The following is a 23,987-nucleotide window of genomic DNA, read 5'->3' as shown; positions in this document are numbered from 1 at the left end:
AACAATTTTGTCAAAGTTAGGGTGATAATAGGCTTAACAAATCATTAAAGTTTGTCAAAGTTAAAAAAAATAATAATAATATTATTTAGAGCATGTTTGGAAATGGGAAATGCTAGGTGTCTTTCCTGATGTTCTCCTAGTCCTAAGTAGATATTATTTTCTAAAAACCGGATAAGATAAATAATGGCTACTTTCTTTTTTTATTTTATTTTATTTTATTTTAGAAAATAATATCAACTTAAGACCATAAGAGCACCTAGCATTTTCCGTTTGAAATTGCATTGAGAAATATAGTTTTTAAAGTTAACAAAATAAAAATAAAAAACTTTATTTTTAAGCTTTTTCCAAAAAATGAGTTTTTTTTTGACATTTTTTTAGAATAAAAAAAGTTAAAGAAATACTTTTAAAGATTTTTTTTTTTTTTTTTTTTTTTTTTTTTTACAAAACATTAAAATCTCAAACGCAATACCAAACAGACTCTAAGTAAACTCATGTGCAGTTGCCCACGTTATCCAGTTATATGGTAATTATATAAGAATCTACTAGGTTATTAACTCATTTTCAACAACCAACGGAAAAAAAATAATAAAAATAAAAATTGTGAATGCATATACAATCTGCTTAGTAATATGATGTCAAACCTTCTGCAACTAATTAAAAAAGATGAGAGTTGGACCTCATCTTAATTAATTAAGAAGGGTCTCCAGGCATTAATTAATGGAATTAGCATATATAGAATATAACATTAATTAATTAAAAAACAAGATTAATTAACAAAGGCAAATGAAAGTGACATGAACATTACGAGCAAGTAATCGAGGTGCATGGTATATAAATATAGGAAAGTGTATGTCTCCGTTGCGTAGACGCGCGGTGATCATGGGCATGGCTGTTACTGAATTAATCCTATATTTAATCAAAGTAATCAAAGACACTAATACAATCACATTCCATAATGTTTCATTTTTTGTCTTTTTTCCTTTAGATAATTTCATATAGTTGGACTTATCCAAATAAGTTAAGGAATTTCTTTAGCCTGATTAGCAATAGATCATGTTATTGTTAACCTCCCTAATTAAACATTAATTCTAATATGGATTAAGTTTTCCTCCATATGTAAATGCTAGATGATACCACATTTATAGCTTATTATGAAGATGTGGCAGCCAAAACTAACCCATGTATCACAAAAAAATAATTCAAAAGTATTGTATGTACAATCCACTTTTGGATTAACAATTAATTGTTAAAAAAATATTCAAAGGTGGATTGGCACGCTACAAAAATTCAATTTTTTAGGTAATGGACCGTTAGTGACGTGTCAAGGCTATTCACACGTTACTAACGGCTAGTGGCGTGTCATTGGTAACGTGTTGTGCGCATGAGATAATTGTAGAATAAAAATATATTTCTAGCTTTACTTATCAATTTTAATAGATGGATTTGGAAGAATCATTAGTAATTTTAATATATATTTTGGATAAAATAAATTTCACTAACAAAATTTGGAGGAAAGATAGTTGTAGGATAAAAATGTGTTTCTAATATTACTTATCAATTTAATAGTTTGAATTTGAAGAACCGTAAGTCTATTATTGAATTATAAATATTTTTAACTATATATCATTTATTTACTTTTATCTCATTAATAATTAAGAGAGGTATTAATATTCTTTATCTCAATCGGTTCTTTTATCTCATTCCAGATGGACATTAATCAAATGGATTATGGGTTAATTTTATCCAATAATCATTCTGAAAGATATCTCATTTTATATGGATTACAATGATCAGTAACTTGTTTTAGATTAACTATAATTCCCTAATCTTAATCCAATTCAATTACTTCAACTCTTCTATAAATAATTCATGATCATGCAATAATATTCTATTTTCATCTTCTTTTTCGTGATCCCATTGTTACTTGATCATCTGTAATCATGGCGTCCTCCTCCATTTTCTTATTAATCTCTGCTTTCTTTTTATTCACTTTGCCTTTATTTGCCCTTAATGTTTCACATGATGCAAGAGCAATTACCATTGATGGAGAAAGGAAAATTTTACTGTCTGGTTCAATTCATTATCCCCGCAGTACTACTGGAGTATGTTTTCTTTTTTTAATTAATTAATGTATTATTTTTCATAATATTGTTTGCTTTTACTTGTATTAAAATACGTACTATATTTTAATTATTATTTTATAATTTCGGACTTTTATTTTCCATTTCTTTTTCTAATATTTATTTATATTTTGCTTAAAGATGTGGCCATCCTTGATTAAAAAAGCAAAAGAGGGTGGTTTAAACACAATTGATACTTACGTTTTTTGGAGTGCCCATGAAGCTCAACGTCGTCAGGTTTTTCTCTTTTTTCTTTTTTCCTTACATTTTAATTTCCAATTATTTGGTTTTATAAATAGAAATCATGGTATATAACTATATATTAATTGACATTTTTGATGGAATAAAGGATGATCACACTATTATTAGTGTGGTCATCACCACATCAGATCATGTAGATTTTACAGAAAAGTAAAATTACTTCCTGTGGAGGTAGCAGGTCAAGAGTAGTAACTCTTGACCAAGAGTTGTATTGGGACTCTATTTATAGAGTCCCATGAGAATGCAGAATAACAACTTCTATTTTTCACGTGAAATATTTCATTTGTTTTCTCCTGGTTTTCTGCATTCTAAATACTCTCATTCTCCACTGGATTTCCACCCTAACGGGAGAAATCTTTTCTGAAGAATTTACACAGATCCTACGTTAAAGAATCCAACAGTGGTATCAGAGCACAGTAGTATGGAAGAACAAGAGAACATTGAAGAACCAGAAGAAACAATTGAAGATCCTCAACAACTTTTGTCTGACATTTATCAGACAATTCACAGACAAATCATCGGTTTAGCCTCTTCTGTGGCTTTTTACAATTTGCATCAATCATTGCAAAAGCCAGAGGAAAAACCACTTACAATCACAGTCGGTGGATTACAATATACAGGTAATATTAGTGCTTTAAGGAGAACTTATTTTTTAGAACAAAAATATTGGAATAAATTTCTCAGTCTACCTTTACAAGATTCTGAGAAAATTTTTCCCCAAAATAATACTCCTGAAGTTTCTGATAATGCCTTTCAATCTGCGAATTTTCCTTCGGGACACTGTGAGAAAAAGGAAGAAAATTCATGTGTGTCTTTATCTGACGATTTCTTCACATATCCTGCTCCGTGGGAAGAAGAAGAAGAAACCGAAGAAGAGGATCCAGAAGAAGAAGACCCAGAAGAAATTCCAGAAATTAAAAACGCAAATCACCAAGCAGAGGAAGAAAATTCTGAAGAAAATTCGCAAAAGGCAGGATATCTGGAGGTAGAAGACGACGAAAAGAAAAATCCTGAAAAAGCCCCAATCTCAGACGACGCCGTTTCAGAAACTGAGAAAGCCAAAGCCACTGCGCCAAACGACGTCGTCCAGCAGCACAAGGTAACTGCCTTCAGTTATTTTTCAAACGACGCCGTTCTGAATAACCAGAACGACGCCGTTTCGCGTCTCCACAAACAGGCGCCTTTCAGCGCCTGTTATCAACACGACGCCGTTCCAATAAATAGGAACGACGCCGTTTCAGAACAGGATCGGGTCGACCGACCCGCTCCACGTCTTCTGGAGCACGCCCGAAAGGCTGCACTCGACCCGCTTCGCCAACCGTTTCGCTCCGGCCCAAAGTGGAGATACACGGCCCGAAAATCCGTGTTGCGAGCCCAAGCCCAGATCAAGAAAAACCAGAAGCCCGCGAATACTGATGTCCGACCCGATGAAACCCGACCCGTTGCATCACAATCCGACCACTTGAAGCCCAACCCGCCTGTACGCCCATACCCAAAATCCGACCCGGGATTTAACCCGCGTTTCAACCCGCGGTTCAGGCAATCCGGTTTCAGACAACCCGGTTCATCAGACCCGGTTCAAGCAACCCGGTTTCATCAGACCCGGCCGGTTCAAAGTAATTTCACTAATTTCGCCCGTTCTGGCTCGTTTCAGCCCCGATTTCGTCCATTCAAAAACCATTGGAAAGCTGATTCGAAGGGCTACAATACTACAGGTTCTATTTACAACAATTTTAATAATTTTCAGCATTATCCTAGAAATAATTGGGAAAGAGGTGAGACTTCTAATCACAATCACCGAAGTCTGCACCGAAAATTTATACGACCCTGCTGGTTGGCTCCAAGTCAACACAAAGAGGTTGCATTCACAGTTCCTGATTTGGCTAGGAAGGAGATTTCATCTGACAGGCGCCTGAGGGGTCCACATCCTTTACGGATTGTTAGGACCATTGAGCAGAGCCCCAGGGACCCGTGGCCTACTGGCATACACCGCTACACTCCACCGAGGACGGGTGAACGGGTCAGTCCACCAAATCCATCTCTTGGATATTATAGGGGACATCTCAATAAATACAAGGCGTGTCTGACTTATCCTGAAGATTATTGAGCTGAAGTTATTACTATTTATTGTTCTTATTCTTATTTTTATTTTTACAGACAATATTAGTTTGTAATAATAATTAGACTCACAGACAAATTATTTAGCTTGTAATAATTAGTCTACTTATTCAGAAAATTGTAAAAATTGTACTGAAAAATAATAATAATTATTATTATTATTGTGTTGTTAAACCTACTTTCTAACAATGGCTATTAAAAGTAGCATTGATTCCTCTAGACTTGAAAGTCTTAATGGAATGAATTTTAGAATGTGGAAACGACACATAACTTATGTACTCACACATGACAAAACACAGTATACCCTTACATCTGTGAAGCCTGATCCAGCTGACCTCAATGACATAGAAGCCAAACAGAAACATGAGAAATGGATGGAAGCTGACTTACTGGCGAGAGCCACCCTTCTCCACAACATGAAAGACAATATCATTCCTCTATTCGAAAGTCATGAGTCTGCTAAAGAAATGATGGATGCACTGGAGGCAAAGTATGGCCCAAGATCTGATACACATGTACAATTGTTACTAGACAAATACAACTGTACACGTATGAACGACAATGACTACGTAGGCGAATTTGTTAATCAAATGGAATTACTAGCAAAGGAGCTTGCAAATGCTGGTCATCCTGTATCAGATAAAATGCAGGTAACCACCATACTTAATGGCCTTCCTTTATCATGGGAACATGTGGTGACTTCTTTAACACTTAGTGGAAAAGAAGTCTCCATGATTTCTTTACCAGTGATACTAGTACTCGAAGAAGAAAGAATGAAAAGAAGAAGGCGAGAAGGAACATCTAGCAATTTAATGATGGCTCAAAACTCAAATCAGACTGTTCGAACTCCTCTTACATTCAGAAGCAAGCCACAAAAATTCAAAAGAAAATGGAAAAGTAAGCAAAACAGCAAAGTCAAAGCAAAAGTAGCATGTTTCAAATGTGGAAAAATTGGTCACTTTAAAAGGAATTGTCCAAAACTACAAGGCATCAAAACAAAGAAGGAGATTACAATGACAATCACAGAAGCATTGATGGCAGAACCAACTTCTAGCTCATGGTGGATAGATTCAGCAGCAACTAGACACATCACAAACAAAAAGGAATTTTTTGTGGACTTCAAAGATAAAGCTGTTGGAGAGCACAAAGTTTACATGGGAAACAACACCTATAGTGACGTGCTAGGAGAAGGAAAATGTAAGATTTCTGTCAAAGGTTCAGTTATTGTCTTACATGATGTTTTGTATGTTCCTAGTATCCGGAGAAATCTAATATCAGTTCCTATATTAGATAACAAAGGATACGGGATAAAATTTAAAGCTGGGAAAGTCTATATTAGGAAAGGAAACACATCTGTAAAGGGTATAAGAGTTGACAATATGTATTCCATTAAAGTTGATAATAAAGTTTCCATTTCAAATTATACACATGTGTCTGACAGTAGTTCTTATCTATGGCATTTAAGATTAGGCCATATTAACATAAATAAATTGATAAGAATGAGCAAATGTGGATTACTACCTAATATTAATTCTGGAAATTTTAATATATGTGAATCATGTATTAAAGGAAAAATGACTAATAAGTCATTTTTAAAACACTGGAAATCATCAGAATTATTAAAAGTAATTCACTCAGATATTTGCGGACCATTTAAAACTAAGACACATAGAGGAATGGAATACTTTATTACCTTCATCGATGATTATTCAAGGTATGGATATATCTACCTCATTAAAAATAAATTTGAAGCTATTGATAAATTCAAAATTTTCAAATTAGAGGTAGAAAAACAATTAGGAAGATCTATCAAAACCTTGAATAATGATAGGGGGGGAGAATATGAAGCAATGGATACTTTCTGCAAAGAAAATGGTATAAAACATTTATACACAATGCCATATAAGCCTCAACAAAATGGTATTGCAGAAAGAAGAAATAGAACTTTAATGGAAATGACAAGGTCAATGATGGCATTCGCTGACTTGTCTATTCATTTTTGGGGAGAAGCCTTATCCACAGCAGCTTATATACTCAACAGGGTTAAGACAAAATCTAAACTTTTAACCCCTTATGAAGTCTGGACAGGTCTGAAACCCAACTTAGAAAATATAAAAGTATGGGGATGCAAAGCCTATGTACTTATCCCAAAACCTTTAAGGGATAAATTAAAAGATAAAACATGGGAATGCAAGTTCATAGGATATGTTGAGAATGGTAGTGGATATCGATTCTACCATTCTGAAAAAGGATTAATAGAAAGCAGAGATGCTGTTTTTCTTGAAAATTCAGATCAAATAAATCCTATAAAAGATATCAGACTGTTAGAAGACGACCAATCTACACAAGAAAATTCAAATCATATCACTTCTATGAAAGATATCAGTCAATCAGAAGATGAAGAATCTGCACATGAAGACATTAAAAATCTCCAAGTCAGTGGGAGTAAAAGGAGTTTGGATCTCAATATCCCTAATCACGAAAACAGTGGGAGAGTTAAAAGACAAAGACAACCATCTGTCATACTTAAAGATCATTATGTATTAAGTATAGATGACATAAATCTTCAAGATGATCCTTCCAATTACAAAGAAGCTATACAAGGTGATGATGCAGACAAATGGATAGATGCAATTAATGATGAACTAGACTCCATCAACAAAAATGACGTCTGGGAACTCACGGATCTTCCACAACAAAGAAAAGCTATTGGATGTAAATGGGTACTGAAGAAGAAATTCAGAGCAGATGGAAGTCTTGATAAGTACAAGGCTAGGCTGGTAGCCAAAGGATTCACTCAACAACCAGGTGTGGATTTTGTTGACACTTATTCACCAGTAGCAAAATTTACCTCAATAAGAATAATCATGTCCATAGTAGCGATGATGGATTTAGAATTGCACCAATTAGATGTAAAAACGGCATTTCTGAACGGAGAATTAAAAGAAGACATCTATATGGTTCAACCTGAAGGATTCAATGTGAGTGGTCATGAAGAAAAGGTTTATAAATTGAAGAGGTCACTATACGGGCTGAAGCAATCTTCAAGACAATGGTACTTGAAATTTCATGAGGCTATCATGGAAATCGGTTTCGAGGTAAGTCCACTAGATCATTGTGTTTACATTCACTATGACAATGATAAGTTGACTATATTATCACTATATGTAGATGACATATTATTAACTGGAAATTGCTCAAAAATGATTCAGAAAACAAAGAATTTCTTAGCATCTAAGTTTGAAATGAAAGACATGGGTGAAGCAACTTATGTCTTGGGAATAAAAATTTCAAGGAATAGAACCTCGAAATTATTATACTTAGATCAAGAGAAATATATAGAAAAGGTACTTAAAAGGTTTAATATGGATAAAAGTAAACCTCTAAATACACCTGTTTCAAAAGGTCAATATTTGAGCAAAACAATGTGTCCTCGAGACCAAACAGAAATTCTTGAAATGGAAACTGTCCCCTATGCTCAAGCAGTGGGCAGTCTTATGTATGCTATGACAAGCATAAGACCTGATATTTGTCATGCTGTAGGATTGGTTAGTAGATATCAATCCAATCCTGGAAAAGAGCATTGGCAAGTAGTTAAAAGAATATTTAGGTATCTGCAAGGAACTAAAAACATGGGTTTATGTTTTGGATTAGAAGATCTTAACATTGCAGGATACACTGACGCAGATTTTGCAGGAGATGTAGATGACAGAAAATCTACGAGCGGTTATATATTCTTATTCGGGGGAACAGCTGTTTCTTGGTTAAGTAAGAAACAAAATTGTGTTGCAAAATCCACAATGGAAGCTGAGTATATATCATGCAGCACAGCGGTAAGCAATGCTGTTTGGATTAAACGCTTCATTAAAAGTTTACATCTTGGAATGCAAGATGGGCCTGTCAATGTATTTTGCGATAATAAGTCTGCCATCTCTTTAATAAAAAGTGGAACTCAAAGTTCCAAAGGCAAACACATTGACATAAGTTATCACTATATTCAAGATATAGTGGAAAGAGGTGAAGTAAAAGTAGAATTTATTCCCTCATCAGAGATGGTAGCTGATCCCATGACCAAAGGGTTAACTCTAGATAAATTTAGAGAGCATGTAGCAAAAATGGGATTAAGGAAAATTTTATGAAAAAGCTACATGGTAAAAATAGCATGATCAGAAGAATTCAGGGACGCCTGAATGAATGATGATATGTATTTTTTATTTATCTCAAATAGGGTAACCTTGGAGATAAGAAATTGAATAGAAATTTTTTCAATTCAAATTACATATGGTTATTATGTAATAGATCATTAATTATAGTATTGAGTATGAACTGTATTCTTAAACTATGGATAATTAATCTATTTGCCTAGAATATACGGCAGATAAGGAGTTGACATGTTTTTTTTTTTTTTTGTGATACTAAAAATAAACATGTACAACTAAGGTTTCATTACTAATTATAATAGTATGATCAAGTGGGAGATGATGGAATAAAGGATGATCACACTATTATTAGTGTGGTCATCACCACATCAGATCATGTAGATTTTACAGAAAAGTAAAATTACTTCCTGTGGAGGTAGCAGGTCAAGAGTAGTAACTCTTGACCAAGAGTAGTAACTCTTGACCAAGAGTTGTATTGGGACTCTATTTATAGAGTCCCATGAGAATGCAGAATAACAACTTCTATTTTTCACGTGAAATATTTCATTTGTTTTCTCCTGGTTTTCTGCATTCTAAATACTCTCATTCTCCACTGGATTTCCACCCTAACGGGAGAAATCTTTTCTGAAGAATTTACACAGATCCTACGTTAAAGAATCCAACAATTTTTATTTTCTATTTTTTAGTATGACTTTTCAGGAAATCGTGACCTTGTAAGATTTCTCAAAACCATACAAGATGAAGGGCTTTATGCAGTTCTTAGGATTGGGCCATATGCGTGTGCAGAATGGAATTACGGGTAATTAATCATATTAACTTTAATTAAATGTGTCCTTTTTTTTTTAACCTTTAATTATTATTATTTTTTCTTACTATTATATATATATTAATAATTCTTGCCAGAGGGTTTCCAGTGTGGTTGCACAACATTCCAGGCATCAAGTTCAGGACAAAAAATGATGTGTTTATGGTAATTAATTTTAAATTTTGATACTTATAATTAAATTAAATTCTCCAATCATTAGAATAATTTAATTATCTGTCTCAAATTAATATATTAGAACGAGATGTCAAATTTTACGACGGTGATTGTGGACATGATGAAACATGAGAAACTCTTTGCTTCACAAGGCGGGCCTATTATTATTTCTCAGGTTTGTGATCAGTTATAATTAAGTTTTTCTTTTCTTCTTAATTTTTTCTTTTACCTATTTTAATTAATTTTTTTCTTATTTTCTTGGGATGATCGATCAAAAGATTGAAAATGAGTACGGGAATGTTATTGAGTCGTATGGAAATGATGGAAAAGAATACATTCAATGGTGTGCTAATTTGGCTCAATCTTACCAAACTGGTGTTCCCTGGATTATGTGTCAACAACCGGATGCTCCATCCCCAATGGTATATAATATTGCCCCACTCCCCCCACAAACCCTTTTTTTTTTTTTTTTTTTTTTTTTTTTAATATATGATTATTATTTTTAATTTATTAATTTTGCTTACAATTTTTTTTTTTGGGTACAGATTAATACTTGCAATGGATGGTATTGTGATCAATTCACCCCTAACAATCCCAATAGTCCTAAAATGTGGACTGAGAATTGGACTGGCTGGTATATATGGGTTTTTTTAATTTTTAATTTTTTTTTTAAAAAAAAAACCTTTTCCAATATAGTTTACTTTATATATTGGATATTTAATAAAATTATATGAACTTAATTAGGCATAGGGCTTGGGGTCTTCAAGATCCACACAGAACCGCCGAAGACATGGCTTATGCTGTTGCTCGGTTTTTTCAATATGGTGGAACTTTTCAGAACTATTACATGGTATGCACTTTTTACTAATATGAGTCAGTAGGGTTTGTCTCAGTTTCCATTTTAACGGATCTAGTTTCAACTTAAACTGTATCCAAGCGGAATCCATTTGGTCCGATACAAGTTTAAGTATTTAGTTTACTAATAATTTCATACTAATGTGGTTTTTCCATTTTCCTAGTACCATGCTGGTACTAATTTTGGCCGCTCAGCAGGGGGTCCGTACATTACCACATCATATGATTTCGATACACCATTAGATGAATATGGTAAGAAAAAAAAAACCTCCCTTTTTCTTTTTGGATAAAACTCTTATTTTGAAGGTTTTTTTTTTTAAAAAAAAAAAAATTATTATTATTATTATTATTATTATTATTTGTTTAACCTTATAATTAATGACATGTTTAGGTAATTTGAACCAACCAAAGTGGGGACATCTGAAGCAACTTCATTTGCTTCTAAAATCGATGGAGAAGGTTCTAACTCATGGTTCTGTGAGAAGTATTGAATATGGGAATAATACCACAGTGAGTTTTTTATTTTTTATTTACTTTCTTTTTTCTAATATATTTTAGAAAATTAACAATAATGCTGAATATATTTGTACAGGCCACAATTTACAGTTATGATGGAAAATCAAGCTGTTTCTTTGGAAATGGAAATGCAGAAGACGATGCAACAATCAACTTCGAGAACACCATCTACACTGTACCAGCTTGGTCTGTCTCCATCCTTCCTGATTGCTTTACTGAAGTCTACAACACTGCTAAGGTGATTGATTCTGCAACTATGGTGCCCTTTTATTTTTTATTTTTTGCAGAATAAAAATCTTTCATTTTTTACAGTTTGTTCATTATTTTGTTCAACGTTTTTGCAGGTTAACAGTCAAACATCAGTAATGGTGAAGAAGGAAAATGCAGCAGATGATTTTGAAGAACCTTACGCGTTGAAATGGCAATGGAGAGATGAGGGTTTTGAGCACAGCGATAAAAATGGCTTTGTTAAAGATAGTCTAATGACTGTTGAACAACTCTTAGAGCAAAAGTCTGTCGCAAACGATACCAGTGATTACCTTTGGTATATCACCAGGTAATTAATTGTATATGGTTTTTTTTTTTTTTTAAGTTAATTATTTATTTTTTAAACTTGTTTTAATGTATTTTTGTTTAATTAGTTTCAATGTCAAGAATATTGACCCAATTTTGGGCAAAGATACAACTCTTCAAGTGAAAACTGGTGGACATATAATTCATGCATTCGTCAATGGAAGACATGTTGGTAATTTTCATTTAAATTTCTCTAATTCATGATTTTGATCAATTGGTTTTCGTTAACCTTTTCTTTCATCCAAGTTAATTCACTAATTTTGTATATTTCAGGATCCCAATATGCTCAATATGGAAAATTCAACTTCACTTTTGAGAGTAAAATCAAATTGAACGTTGGGAGGAATGAAATAGTTTTGCTTAGTGTCACTGTTGGATTGGCCGTAAGTGTGAATTATTTCATGCAAGTTATAATATTAATAATTAACAATCTTCTGTTTTCATAAAGCTAACTTTCTTTTTTTTTTTTTTTTTTTATTATTATTCAATTTTGGTAGAATTATGGTCCAAACTTTGATTTGGTGCAAACTGGTATTTCTGGTCCGGTTAATGTGGTCGGGAGAGAGAGACTTGATGACCTAACCCAAAAATTGGGTGACGAGAAGTTCATCATTCAAGAAGTAACCAAGGAATTGGCTTTCAACAAATGGACGTACAAGGTTGGATTGCGCGGTGAACGACAACAACTCCATGATCCTCTCCACTCACATCGTTGGAGGTGGTTTGGAGATAATCTTCCAACAAACAAGATGTTTGTTTGGTACAAGGTACTTAATCATTCGTTAATATTGCTTGCGTCTTGACACAAACCAAATCCGACATTTATTAACGTAGTCTAACATGTTTCTCTGGTTTTAGACAAGCTTCAAGGCGCCGACAGGGAGTGATCCAGTTGTGGTGGATTTGATGGGTTTGGGGAAGGGACATGCATGGGTGAATGGCCACAGCATTGGGAGGTATTGGTTGAGTTATCTTTCAAGTGAAGATGGGTGTTCTCCAACGTGTGACTATCGTGGAACATACTCTGGTGACAACAAATGCAAGACTAATTGTGGGAAGCCTTCTCAACGATGGTAATTAATCAATTTTCTTTCCTGCTTTCGTTTATGCTTGTGCTTCAACATTTTCTTAAATTTCGGAAAATTTCAGGTACCATGTGCCTCGAGATTTTCTCAACGGTGATGACAACACCTTGGTTGTGTTTGAGGAGTTTGGAGGAAACCCTTGGAATGTTAAGTTTCAGACAGCCACTGTCGGTTCAGCTTGTGCAAATGCTCATGAAGGAAACACCTTGGAATTGGCATGCCAAGGAGGAACTGTTTTCTCCCGAATCAGATTTGCTAGCTTTGGTTCACCCAAAGGTGCTTGTGGGTCTTTTGGTGCAGGCCAGTGTGAGTCTCCTAGTGCTTTGTCCACCATTCAAAAGGTAATCTCTTTATTCTTTCAACCAATTTTCTCTTTTTGATTGCCAATGCTCTTTGGATTGATTGATTTTTTTTTTCTTCCATAAATTACAGGCGTGTATCGGCAAAGAAAGGTGTTCCATTGATGTCTCGGAAAGCTACCTTGGACCTACTGGTTGCAAAGAGACTAATAGGCTGGCTGTTGAAATTATCTGTTAGGAAAATTAGTTTATGTTTAGGTTACTATTATTTTTTTTTTTTTTCTGTAGTTTATGTTTAGGTTATTTGGTTTTAATTTCTTCTTTAGAGAGTTTCTTCTGAATAAGAGATGTCAATTGAGATTGTCCTCTAGGGAAAGTTAGTGGGTATGTTTTAGGTTATTTGGCTCTCATTAGAGAGTTTCTTCCCAATAAGTTATTGGGTTGTTATTTGGATATATAAGAAATTGATGAAATTTCTCTATTTCTAGTTTATAATTGTCTGCAATTTTTCATTTTTAACCCATTCTATTTTGATACGTAATCATCATAATTGAATCGATCCGCACATTTGCAGTCTACATGACAATTATCACATCCCATACTAAAATATGGGATGTGCTGAGGGACAAATCTGTCGCGCTACTGCTGCAAACAAAGACACCTCATTTCCCTCCAGCTTTTCCAAAAATTTACCAGCAATGGAGACGAAGTCACCTACATCGCTTGTACTTTTTTGGAATTTTTTATTGCAGTCCATCCACACATCCTGTGCTGAGGGACAATTCTAAAGAATATGGCTAGTGATCTCCTCCTCCCTCAAGCATATAGGGCAAACTGCATCCATGGTGATACGCCTCCTGTGCAAATTACTTTTGGTAGGCAAAATATTCTGACAAGCCTTCCACAAAATCATTTGCACTTTCCTTGGTATCCTCACTTTCCACAGCTTACGCCAAATCTCCTCTGAACACCTTTTTGTCGAACAGGAACGACCCTTCTCCATTTCCTGTAAATATTTGTCAAGGTGGTAGGCACTGCGGACAGTGAAGATCCCATCCTTAGTTCCAGACCACACCAGCTTGTCTGTTTGTCTGCCAGGGCAAATAACCATATTGCAAATTGTCTCCACTTCCTCCTCCCTAAAAATGCTTTTTATTAACGGCACTTTCCACCACTGTTTATCAACATCAATTAGCTCACTAACCCGTGCCTCAGGAGAAATAACACTAATAGGAGACTGGACAGTATATGTAAGAGGACTTGGCAGCCAGCCACCTATCCCCCGTATGTTTATTGACCGGCCGTTGCCCACCCTCCACACCAAACCAGCTTGCACCAATTTTTTGCATGCCATAAACTCCTCCATGCGTAAGATGGGTTATGGTCCAATTGATCCAGGAAGGTCCCGTTTGGATACTACTTGTCCCGCATAATTTGAGCTACTAGGGAACAAGGTCGTTGGACCAGCCGCCAACCTTGCTTCGATCGCCAACAATGCTCGGTTGAACCTATATTTAGTCAAAGTAATCGAAGACACTAATATAATCACGTTCCATAATGTTTCATTTTTTGTCCTTTTTTTCCTTTAGATAATCTCATATGGTTGGACTTATCCAAATAACTTAAGGAATTTCTTTAGCCTGATTAGCAATAGATCATGTTAATGTTAATCTCCCTAATTAAACATTAATTATAATATGGATAAAGTTTTCCTCCATTTTTAAATGCTACATACCACATTTTTAGCTTATTATGAAGAATGAAGATATGGCAGCCAAAACTAACACGTGGATCATTCAAAAAAAAAAAAAAATTCAAATTCAAATTCAAAATTTAGTTGAGACTGTCATATCTGCATAGTGGGATAGTTGTGAGGTATTGTATTTATGTTGCATTTCTTATTGATTTTTAATAAAAGTCGGAAATATTGTACTTAAAAAAAATGTTAGATATGCTTATTTATTGTTTATCGATTTGATTAATTAAAAATTAAACTTTTTGAATGAAAAGGATAATTTACCAAAAAATAAATGTTATAGGATAGTTTACAAACTATAACATTTTTTTTTTCTTCCTATTTGTCAGAATTATAACCTAAAACAACTGTATATTTGAATATTTTTAACTATATATCATTTATTTACTTTTATCTCATTAATAATTAAGAGAGGTATTCTTTATCGCAATCTGTTCTTTTATCTCATTAATCTAGATGGACATTAATCAAACGGATTATGGGTTAATTTTATCCAATAATCATTTTGAAAGATATCTCATTTTATATGGATTACAATGATCAGTAACTTGTTTTAGATTAACTATAATTCCCTAATCTTAATCCAATTCAATTACTTCAACTCTTCTATAAATAATTCATGATCATTAATTCTAGCTATTTTCATTTCTTTTTCGTGATCCCATTGTTACTTGATCATCTGTAACCATGGTGTCCTCCTCCATTTTCTTATTGATCTCTGCTTTCTTTTTATTCACTCTGCCTTTATTTGCCCTTAATGTTTCACATGATGGAAGAGCAATTACCATTGATGGAGAAAGGAGAATTCTACTCTCTGGTTCAATTCATTATCCCCGCAGTACTCCTGGAGTATGTTTTCTTTTTTTAATTAATTAATGTATTATTTTTCATAATATTGTTTGCTTTTACTTGTATTAAAATACGTACTATATTTTAATTATTTTATAATTTCGGACTTTTATTTTCCATTTCTTTTTCTAATATTTATTTATATTTTGCTTATAGATGTGGCCATCCTTGATTAAACAAGCAAAAGAGGGTGGTTTAAACACAATTGAGACTTACGTTTTTTGGAATGCCCATGAAGCTCAACGTCGTCAGGTTTTTCTCTTTTTTTCTTTTTTCCTTAAATTTTAATTTCCAATTATTTGGTTTTATAAATAGAAATCATGTTTTTATTTTCTATTTTTTAGTATGACTTTTCAGGAAATCTTGACCTTATAAGATTTCTCAAAACCATACAAGATGAAGGGCTTTATGCCGTTCTTAGGATTGGGCCATACGTGTGTGCAGAATGGAATTATGGGTAATTAATCTTATTAACTTTAAATATCATGTCAATTTTTTTTTACCTTTAATTTCTGTTATTTTTTATTTTATTTTATTTTTTTTATTTTTATCTCCTCTTACTTTCATTTTTTTTAAAAAAAAAATTCTTACCAGAGGGTTTCCAGTGTGGTTGCACAACATTCCAGGCATCAAGTTCAGGACAAAAAATGATGTGTTTATGGTAATTAATTTTAAATTTTGATACTTATAATTAAATTAAATTCTCTAATAATTAGAATAATTTAATTATTCGTCTCAAATTAATATATTAGAACGAGATGTCAAATTTTACGACGGTGATTGTGGACATGATGAAACATGAGAAACTCTTTGCTTCACAAGGCGGGCCTATTATTATTTCTCAGGTTTGTGATCAATTACAATTAAGTTTTTTTTTTATCTTCTTAATTTTTTCTTTTACCTATTTTAATTAATTTTTTCTTATTTTCTTCGCATGTTCAAAAGATTGAAAATGAATACGGGAATGTTATTGGGTCGTATGGAAATGATGGAAAAGAATACGTTCAATGGTGTGCTAATTTGGCTCAATCTTACCAAACTGGTGGTCCCTGGGTTATGTGTCAACAATCGGATGCTCCATCCCCAATGGTATATAATATTGCCCCTTCTCACTACAAAAAAAAAAGAAAAAAAAAAAAGCTTGATTTATTGACTAGCCGTTTTTGACGTGTCGGGTGTCATTTTGACATGTCATAAGTCAAAAAATTATGATGCGTAATTTCCACACATCAAAAATTTGCTGACGTGTCAGAATGACTCAATAAATAGTGACATGACAATATACACCACGTCATTAATAAATTTAATTTAAACATATTTTTTAAAATTTTAAATTGAATTTCAATTTACCAAAGTGAAAATTTTGACATGTTGCTAATTGTTGTCAATAATGTTTTTATTGACATGGTATTATTTGCTATGTCACTAATTAGTGATGTGGTAAAAAGTGTCTTACTGTAGACACGTCAAAAATTCACTATTTTTTTGTTGTGTCTTCTTTTTTAAAAAAAAATATTTATTTTTTAAAATGTATTAATTCTTTATTATTATTTTTTTTTGTACAGATTAATACTTGCAATGGATGGTATTGTGATCAATTCACCCCTAACAATCCCAGTAGTCCTAAAATGTGGACCGAGAATTGGACTGGCTGGTATATATTGGTTTTTTGTTTGTTTGTTTATTTATTTTATTTTTTTAAAAAAAAAATTCTATATTGTAGCCTGCATTTTACTTTATATATTAGGTATTTAATAAAATTATATGACCTTAATTAGGTTCAAGGGTTGGGGTCTGCAAGATCCACACAGAACCACTGAAGACCTTGCTTATGCTGTTGCTCGATTTTTTCAATATGGTGGAACTTTTCAGAACTATTATATGGTATGCACTTTTTACTAATATGAGTCTGCTAGGGTTTGGCTCGGTTTCCATTTTAACAGGTCTAGTTTCAATTTAACAAGTTTAAGTATTTAGTTTACTAATAATTTCATACTAATGTGGGGTTTTCCATTTTTCTAGTACCATGGTGGTACTAATTTCGGCCGTACATCAGGGGGTCCATACATTACCACATCATATGATTACGATGCACCATTAGATGAATATGGTAAGAGAAAAAAAAAACAACACTTTTTCTTTTTTGATAAAACGGGGTTTTTTTTTTTTTTTTTTTAATTATTATTATTATTTCTTTAACCTTATGATATGTTTAGGTAATTTGAACCAACCAAAGTGGGGACATCTAAAGCAACTTCATTTGCTTCTAAAATCGATGGAGAAGGTTCTAACTCATGGTTCTGTGAGAAGTATTGAATATGGGAATAATACCACAGTGAGTTTTTTATTTTTTATTTACTTTCTTTTTTCTAATATATTTTAGAAAATTAACAATAATGCTGAATATATTTGTACACAGGCCACAATTTACAGTTATGATGGAAAATCAAGCTGTTTCTTTGGAAATGGAAATGCAGAAGAAGATGCAACAATCAACTTCGAGAACACCATTTACACTGTGCCAGCTTGGTCTGTCACCATCCTTCCCGATTGCTTTACTGAAGTCTACAACACTGCTAAGGTGAATGATTCTGCGCCCTTTTTTTCTTTTTTGCAGAATAAAAATCTTTCAATTTTTACAATTTGTTCATCATTTTGTTCAACTTTTTTCAGGTTAACAGCCAAACATCAGTAATGGTGAAGAAGGAAAATGCTGCAGATGATCTTGAAGAACCTTTCGGGTTGAAATGGCAATGGAGAGATGAGGGCTTTGAGCACAGCAATAAAAATGGCCTCATTGAAGACAGTCTAATGACTGTTGAACAACTCCTAGAGCAAAAGTTTGTCACAAACGATACCAGTGATTACCTTTGGTATATCACCAGGTAATTAATTGTATATGGTTTTTTTCTTCTTTTTTTTTTTTTTTTTTTTTTTTTAAGTTAATTATTTATTTTTTAAACTTGTTTTAATGTATTTGTGTTTAATTAGTTTCGATGTCAAGAATACTGACCCAATTTTGGGCAAAGATACAACTCTTCAAGTGAAAACTGGTGGACATATAATTCATGCATTCGTCAATGGAAGACATGTTGGTAATTTTCATTTAAATTTCTCTAATTCATGATTTTGATCAATTGGTTTTCGTTAACCTTTTCTTTCATCCAACTTAATTCACTAATTCTGTATATCTCAGGATCTCAACATGCTCAAAATGGAAAATACAACTTCACTTTTGAGAGTAAAATCAAATTGAACGTTGGGAGGAATGAAATAGTTTTGCTTAGTGTCACTGTTGGATTGGCTGTAAGTGTGAATTAATATTTCATGCAAAAGTTATAATAACAATAATTAACAATCTTCTCTTTTCGTAAAGCTAACATTTTCTTTGTTCAATATTTTGTAGCATTATGGTCCAAACTTTGATTTGGTGCAAACTGGAATTTCTGGTCCGGTTAATATTGTCGGGAGAGAGAGAATTGATGATGACCTTGCCCAAAAATTGGGTGACGAGAAGTATATCATGCAGGAAGTAACGAAGGAATTGGCTTTCAACAAATGGACGTACAAGATTGGATTGCGCGGTGAACGACAACAACTCCATGATCCTCTCCACTCACATCGTTGGAGGTGGTTTGGAGATAATCTCCCAACAAACAAGATGTTTGTTTGGTACAAGGTACTTTATCATTCATTAATATTGCTTGGACTTATGTTCTATGTCCTGTTTCCAGACACGACACAATCTAAATCCAACATGTTTCTCTGGTTTTAGACAACCTTCAAGGCGCCGACGGGGAGTGATCCAGTTGCGGTGGATTTGATGGGGTTGGGGAAAGGACATGCATGGGTGAATGGCCACAGCATTGGGAGGTATTGGCCGAGTTACCTTGCAAGTGAAGATGGGTGTTCTCCAACGTGTGACTATCGTGGAGAATACTCTAATGACAAATGCATGACTAATTGTGGGAAGCCTTCTCAACGATGGTAGTCAATTTTCTTATTCATTTCATGCTTTTGTTTATGCTAGTGCATGCTTCAACATTTTGCTAAATTTCGGAAAATTTCAGGTACCATGTGCCTCGAGATTTTCTCAACGGTGATGACAACACATTGGTTGTGTTTGAGGAGTTTGGAGGAAACCCTTGGAATGTTAAGTTTCAGACGGTCACTGTCGGTTCAGCTTGTGCAAATGCTTATGAAGGAAACACCTTGGAATTGGCATGCCAAGGAGGAAATGTTATCTCCCAAATTAGATTTGCTAGCTTTGGTTCACCCAAAGGTGCTTGTGGGTCTTTCGGTGCTGGCAAGTGTGAGTCTCCTAGTGCTTTGTCGGCCATCCAAAAGGTAATCAATCATATATATCTTTATTCTTTCAACCAAGTTTCTTTTTTTGATTGCCAATACTGTTAGGATTGATCGATTTTTTTTTTTCCCATAAATTACAGGCCTGTATCGGCAAAGAAAGGTGTTCCATTGATGTCTCGGAAAGCTACCTTGGACCTACTGGTTGCAAAGAGACCAATAAACTAGCTGTTGAAATTATCTGTTAGGGAAACTAGTTTATGTTTAGGTTATTATTTATTTTTATTTTTATTTAGTAGTTTATGTTTAGGTTATTTGGTTTTCTTTGAAATTATCTTTTAGGAAAAACTAGTTTATGTTTAGGTTATTTGGCTCTCTTTAGAGAGTTTCTTCCCAATAAGTTATTGGCTGGTTATTTGGATAAGAAATTAATAAAATTTCCCTATTTCTAATTTATAACTGGCTGCAATCTTTCATTTTTAACCCATTCTATTTTGATACATTGAATCCGCACATTTGCAGTCTACATGGCACTTATCACAACCGAAACTAAAATATGGATGACCACATGGCACTTATTTTCACAAAATGTGAGCTGCCATGTAATGTTACACCCATTTATCCAAAACCCACAAGCATGAAGGCCCAACTTTGATCTGTTTGATATCACAGACAATTCTCGACTTCTTTGTCATTCACAAGATCATTTTCAAGTATTGCTAACTACAGGTACTCAGTGACAAGCACATGAAAAATTATTTGATTCTGACATAAATGATCCTGAAATATCGATCAACAATAATTGCAAGTTATTTACTCAAATATTTGTAATGAATTTCTCCTATGCAAAATTACACATCTATATACAATTATATTCCAATTGCTTGGAACTTCTCAACCATAAGAATGAAGGTTAATAGGCTGGAAGATACAAGATAAGGGGGGTCACCAGTAATCTTTGCATGAGCAATGGCCTCTAGAAAAACAATGAAACCCTGAAGAATCTCTTAAAAGAATCTCTCTCTTGGTAATGATCGAAACATACTTCAAGAATGTGTGGCAGTCCCCACAAAGAATGATGTTCTTCAGGATCCGAATAGGTTTTCCTGGCCTGGTCATCAGAAGCCCGTAAGTTGCTGCTAGTTTTGCACTGTGATAGAACAAGAAATCCTTCTTCTGATGCTCCTCCACTTCATGAAGAACAAAGCTTGTGTCTGGCACATATCCAGCTTTTAGACATTCTAAGATTAGTATTTCTAATCCGCTATAGATGTCTTTCACTTGGGGATGGGATTTATCTCTGGCATAGAAAGAATGTATCTTGTTCTGACAAATTATCCAACTTCGACCTGGATGTTTCTGGAAACCCCTTTCTCTCATATCCTCCCTAACCATTTCAGAGCAATGCCATCTCCCAGAGGCAGAATACAGATTCGATACAAGTATGTAGGTAGATGGATCATTTGGCTCCACAGCCAGTATACGCTTCGCAACCCGTTTTCCTATGGTTGTATTCGAATGGATTCTACAACTATCAAGCAAAGCTCGCCAAACAGGGGCATTGGGCTCGAAAGGCATCTTACTGATCATTTCCTCTGCTTCTTCCAGGAGACCCCAATAACCCAAAACACCAACAAAGGATGCATAATGGTCTGAAGTGGGCTCAATTTCGTAAATGTTTTTCATTGAGAGAAACAAAATACGACAATCATCAACTAAATTGGAGCTAGTGGTTCTGTAGGCTGAAATTATCAAAACAAAGGTAACTTTGTCTGGTTTTATGCCCATCTTCTTCATCTTTGACCAGATAGCCAAGGCCTCATCACCCTGTCTGTGTAGAAGATAGCCAGCAAGCAAACCATTCCAAGAAACTGTATCGTGTGTGGGCATATTGTTGAATATCTTAATTGCATCATCCATGTTCCAACACTTATAATACATGCTCACTATGGCATTTCCTACCCTTAAATCAGATAGAAAGCCGGATTTTAGAGCATGGCAGTGTATTTGCTTCCCCATGTCTTGACATCCAACAATTCCACAGAGACCAAGTACTGAAGTCGATGCAATTTCATCCACAACCATTGTTCCTTCTGATTGACTGATGTTGAAGAGAGAAATTGCCTCATCTGGCTGCCCATTTCGAGCATAACCACATATCATCGATGTCCGAATCATAGAGCTGTCCTCGTCAAATGGCCACCTACTGAACATCTTTTTGGCATCTGTCATCCTCCCACACCTTGTACACATATCAAGCAGCGCTGCTTCAATACAAGCATTTGACCCAAAACCAATCTTGAGAATGAACCCATGAATTTGCTCACTAGTTTTACAATCCATGAGTAATCCACAAGCATTAAGAACACTTGTCAAAGTGAATTCTGTTAACTGTACCCCGTCCTTTACCATGCTTACAAATAATTCCAGTGCCTTAGAGCCTTTGCCATTTCGACATAATCCTGCCAAAAGTGCATTATAAGAAAAATAATTCCTCTCTGGCATATCATCAAATATCTCCTCAGCCAACTCCACCAAGCCAAAATCCATATATGCTGTAATCATTTCCGTCCAAGTAATAATGTCTCTTATGGGCATCATCTCAAACAAAGCTGCCACATCCTTTACACTCCCACACTCTGTGTAGAACCCAATCAGCGCATTGCTAACACTCAAATTGGCCTCCAACCCCATCTTGATCGCATGGGCATGAACTTCTTGGCCTTTCATGAAAGAAGCACTGTCACTGCAAGCAGTCAAAAGGATCGAAAGCGTAAAATTATCACCTGTAAACCCGTCATTTCCCTTCATATCACCAAACAACTTGAATGCTTTATCGTACATACACTCCTTTACCACACTCGATATAACAGTATTCCACGACGTAGTATCCCTATGAGGCATTTCACCAAACAACTTAAGCACAAAATCCAAACACCCACACTTACCGTACAACCCCATTAACGCATTCGAAACAAACACAGAATCCAAATACCCAACTTTGGTCACCATAGCATGAACCTGTAAACCCAACTGCAACTCCGAACGACGAATGCAAGCAGTCAAAATTGCAACAAAGCTATACTCATTAGGCTCAATACCTGACTCCCTCATCCGAAAGAAAATCTCCACCGCCTCGTCTTCTCGACTCGACTTCGAAAACCCCGAAATCAAAGCCGTATAAGACACCACATTGGGGCACGAAAGGCCAACGAGAACACTATAAGCGTCAGAGACCAAACCCAGCTTGAGGTAAGCCGCAATAAGCGCATTACCCAGACGGGTGTGTTCCTCGAGCTTGAGAATGCGCGAGTGCACAGCCTTGGCCAGCTGGGAATCGCCGTAGCGAGCCGAGAGGCGAAGCAAATCGAATAAGCCGTCAATAAAAAACTTTTCTTCACCGTTTGGGGAAGAAGAAGAAGAAGAAGAGTGAGTGTAGTTAGACTCTGAGGCGAAAAGGAATTGTGGGGACGAGAGGGATTGGGCAGAGTAAGCGGAAAAGTGGAGCTGGTAGTAAGGTTTGCGTTTGAAGAGAGAAAGAGAAAGGAATGGTGGCGGAGGCGTTGGTTGTAGAGGGGTTTTGGGCATAGAGGGGAAGTGAAAGAAGAGGTGGCGGGGCGGAGAGGAAGAGAGAACAGCTGCCATAGTCTCTACTGGAAGACCCTCAAACTGTAGACATGGGGAGGCAACTAGTATGTATGTAGGAGAAGCTACTTCGGACAGATGTTGTGTGCCACGTGCCTTGCAACTTCCTAATTCCTATGCAACAATACAAATATTGAATTTTTTTTTTTATATATAAATATTGCAACCATAGAGAGTTAATGGGAATTATATCATGTTTTGATTAAACACATGAAAATTTTTAAAAATTAAGAACAAACCCCAAAAAAAAAAAAAAGGAGGATGACATGGTGGCCGATTGGCCTATAGCGGTGGTGACCATCAAGACCATCTAGCACTGATGGAAATGAGGTGGCTGGTGTAGACCATAGCCCCCCAACAAAGAAAACAAAAAATTTAAGGTAAAAATAAATAAATTTTTTTTGTGTGCCTATTGGCCTCTATTCATACTAAACTCTGCATCTGTCCATGCCGTCTAGTAGCCTTA

The 23,987-nt window shown here is 34.8% G+C and overlaps 4 protein-coding genes across 4 annotated transcripts; 2 read left to right on the top strand and 2 right to left on the bottom strand.

Annotated features, from left to right (window-relative positions):
• Positions 1-1,940: 1,940 nt before the first annotated feature.
• LOC132191946 (beta-galactosidase 15-like) lies at positions 1,941-13,204 on the top strand. Its single transcript, XM_059607086.2, has 18 exons — positions 1,941-2,102; positions 2,262-2,357; positions 9,346-9,458; positions 9,563-9,629; positions 9,721-9,813; positions 9,917-10,060; positions 10,184-10,272; positions 10,383-10,488; positions 10,658-10,745; positions 10,885-11,003; positions 11,086-11,247; positions 11,354-11,565; positions 11,651-11,754; positions 11,856-11,965; positions 12,080-12,349; positions 12,441-12,655; positions 12,732-13,008; positions 13,100-13,204. Exons 1-18 carry the CDS (start codon positions 1,941-1,943, stop codon positions 13,202-13,204), a joined length of 2,532 nt encoding a protein of 843 aa, XP_059463069.2.
• Positions 13,205-13,750: 546 nt separating this feature from the next.
• On the bottom strand, positions 13,751-14,332 carry LOC148583219 (uncharacterized). Its single transcript, XM_088511022.1, has one exon. The coding sequence runs from the start codon at positions 14,330-14,332 to the stop codon at positions 13,751-13,753; it is 582 nt and encodes a 193-aa protein (XP_088367148.1).
• Positions 14,333-15,409: 1,077 nt separating this feature from the next.
• LOC132191694 (beta-galactosidase 15) lies at positions 15,410-20,124 on the top strand. Its single transcript, XM_059606786.2, has 18 exons — positions 15,410-15,571; positions 15,728-15,823; positions 15,916-16,028; positions 16,166-16,232; positions 16,324-16,416; positions 16,517-16,660; positions 17,137-17,225; positions 17,350-17,455; positions 17,594-17,681; positions 17,788-17,906; positions 17,991-18,152; positions 18,245-18,456; positions 18,563-18,666; positions 18,768-18,877; positions 18,978-19,250; positions 19,347-19,558; positions 19,642-19,918; positions 20,020-20,124. The coding sequence occupies exons 1-18, from the start codon at positions 15,410-15,412 to the stop codon at positions 20,122-20,124; spliced, it is 2,532 nt and encodes an 843-aa protein (XP_059462769.2).
• Positions 20,125-20,676: 552 nt separating this feature from the next.
• On the bottom strand, positions 20,677-23,529 carry EMB175 (Pentatricopeptide repeat (PPR) superfamily protein). The gene has a single exon (XM_059607462.2). The coding sequence runs from the start codon at positions 23,519-23,521 to the stop codon at positions 20,822-20,824; it is 2,700 nt and encodes an 899-aa protein (XP_059463445.2). The 5' UTR covers positions 23,522-23,529; the 3' UTR covers positions 20,677-20,821.
• Positions 23,530-23,987: the final 458 nt, after the last annotated feature.

The sequence above is a fragment of the Corylus avellana genome, chromosome 10 (assembly GCF_965113065.1).
Source record: "Corylus avellana chromosome 10, dhCorAvel1.hap1.2, whole genome shotgun sequence".
Classification (NCBI taxonomy): Eukaryota; Viridiplantae; Streptophyta; class Magnoliopsida; order Fagales; family Betulaceae; genus Corylus; species Corylus avellana.
This window is presented reverse-complemented; position numbering and strand designations above follow the sequence as displayed.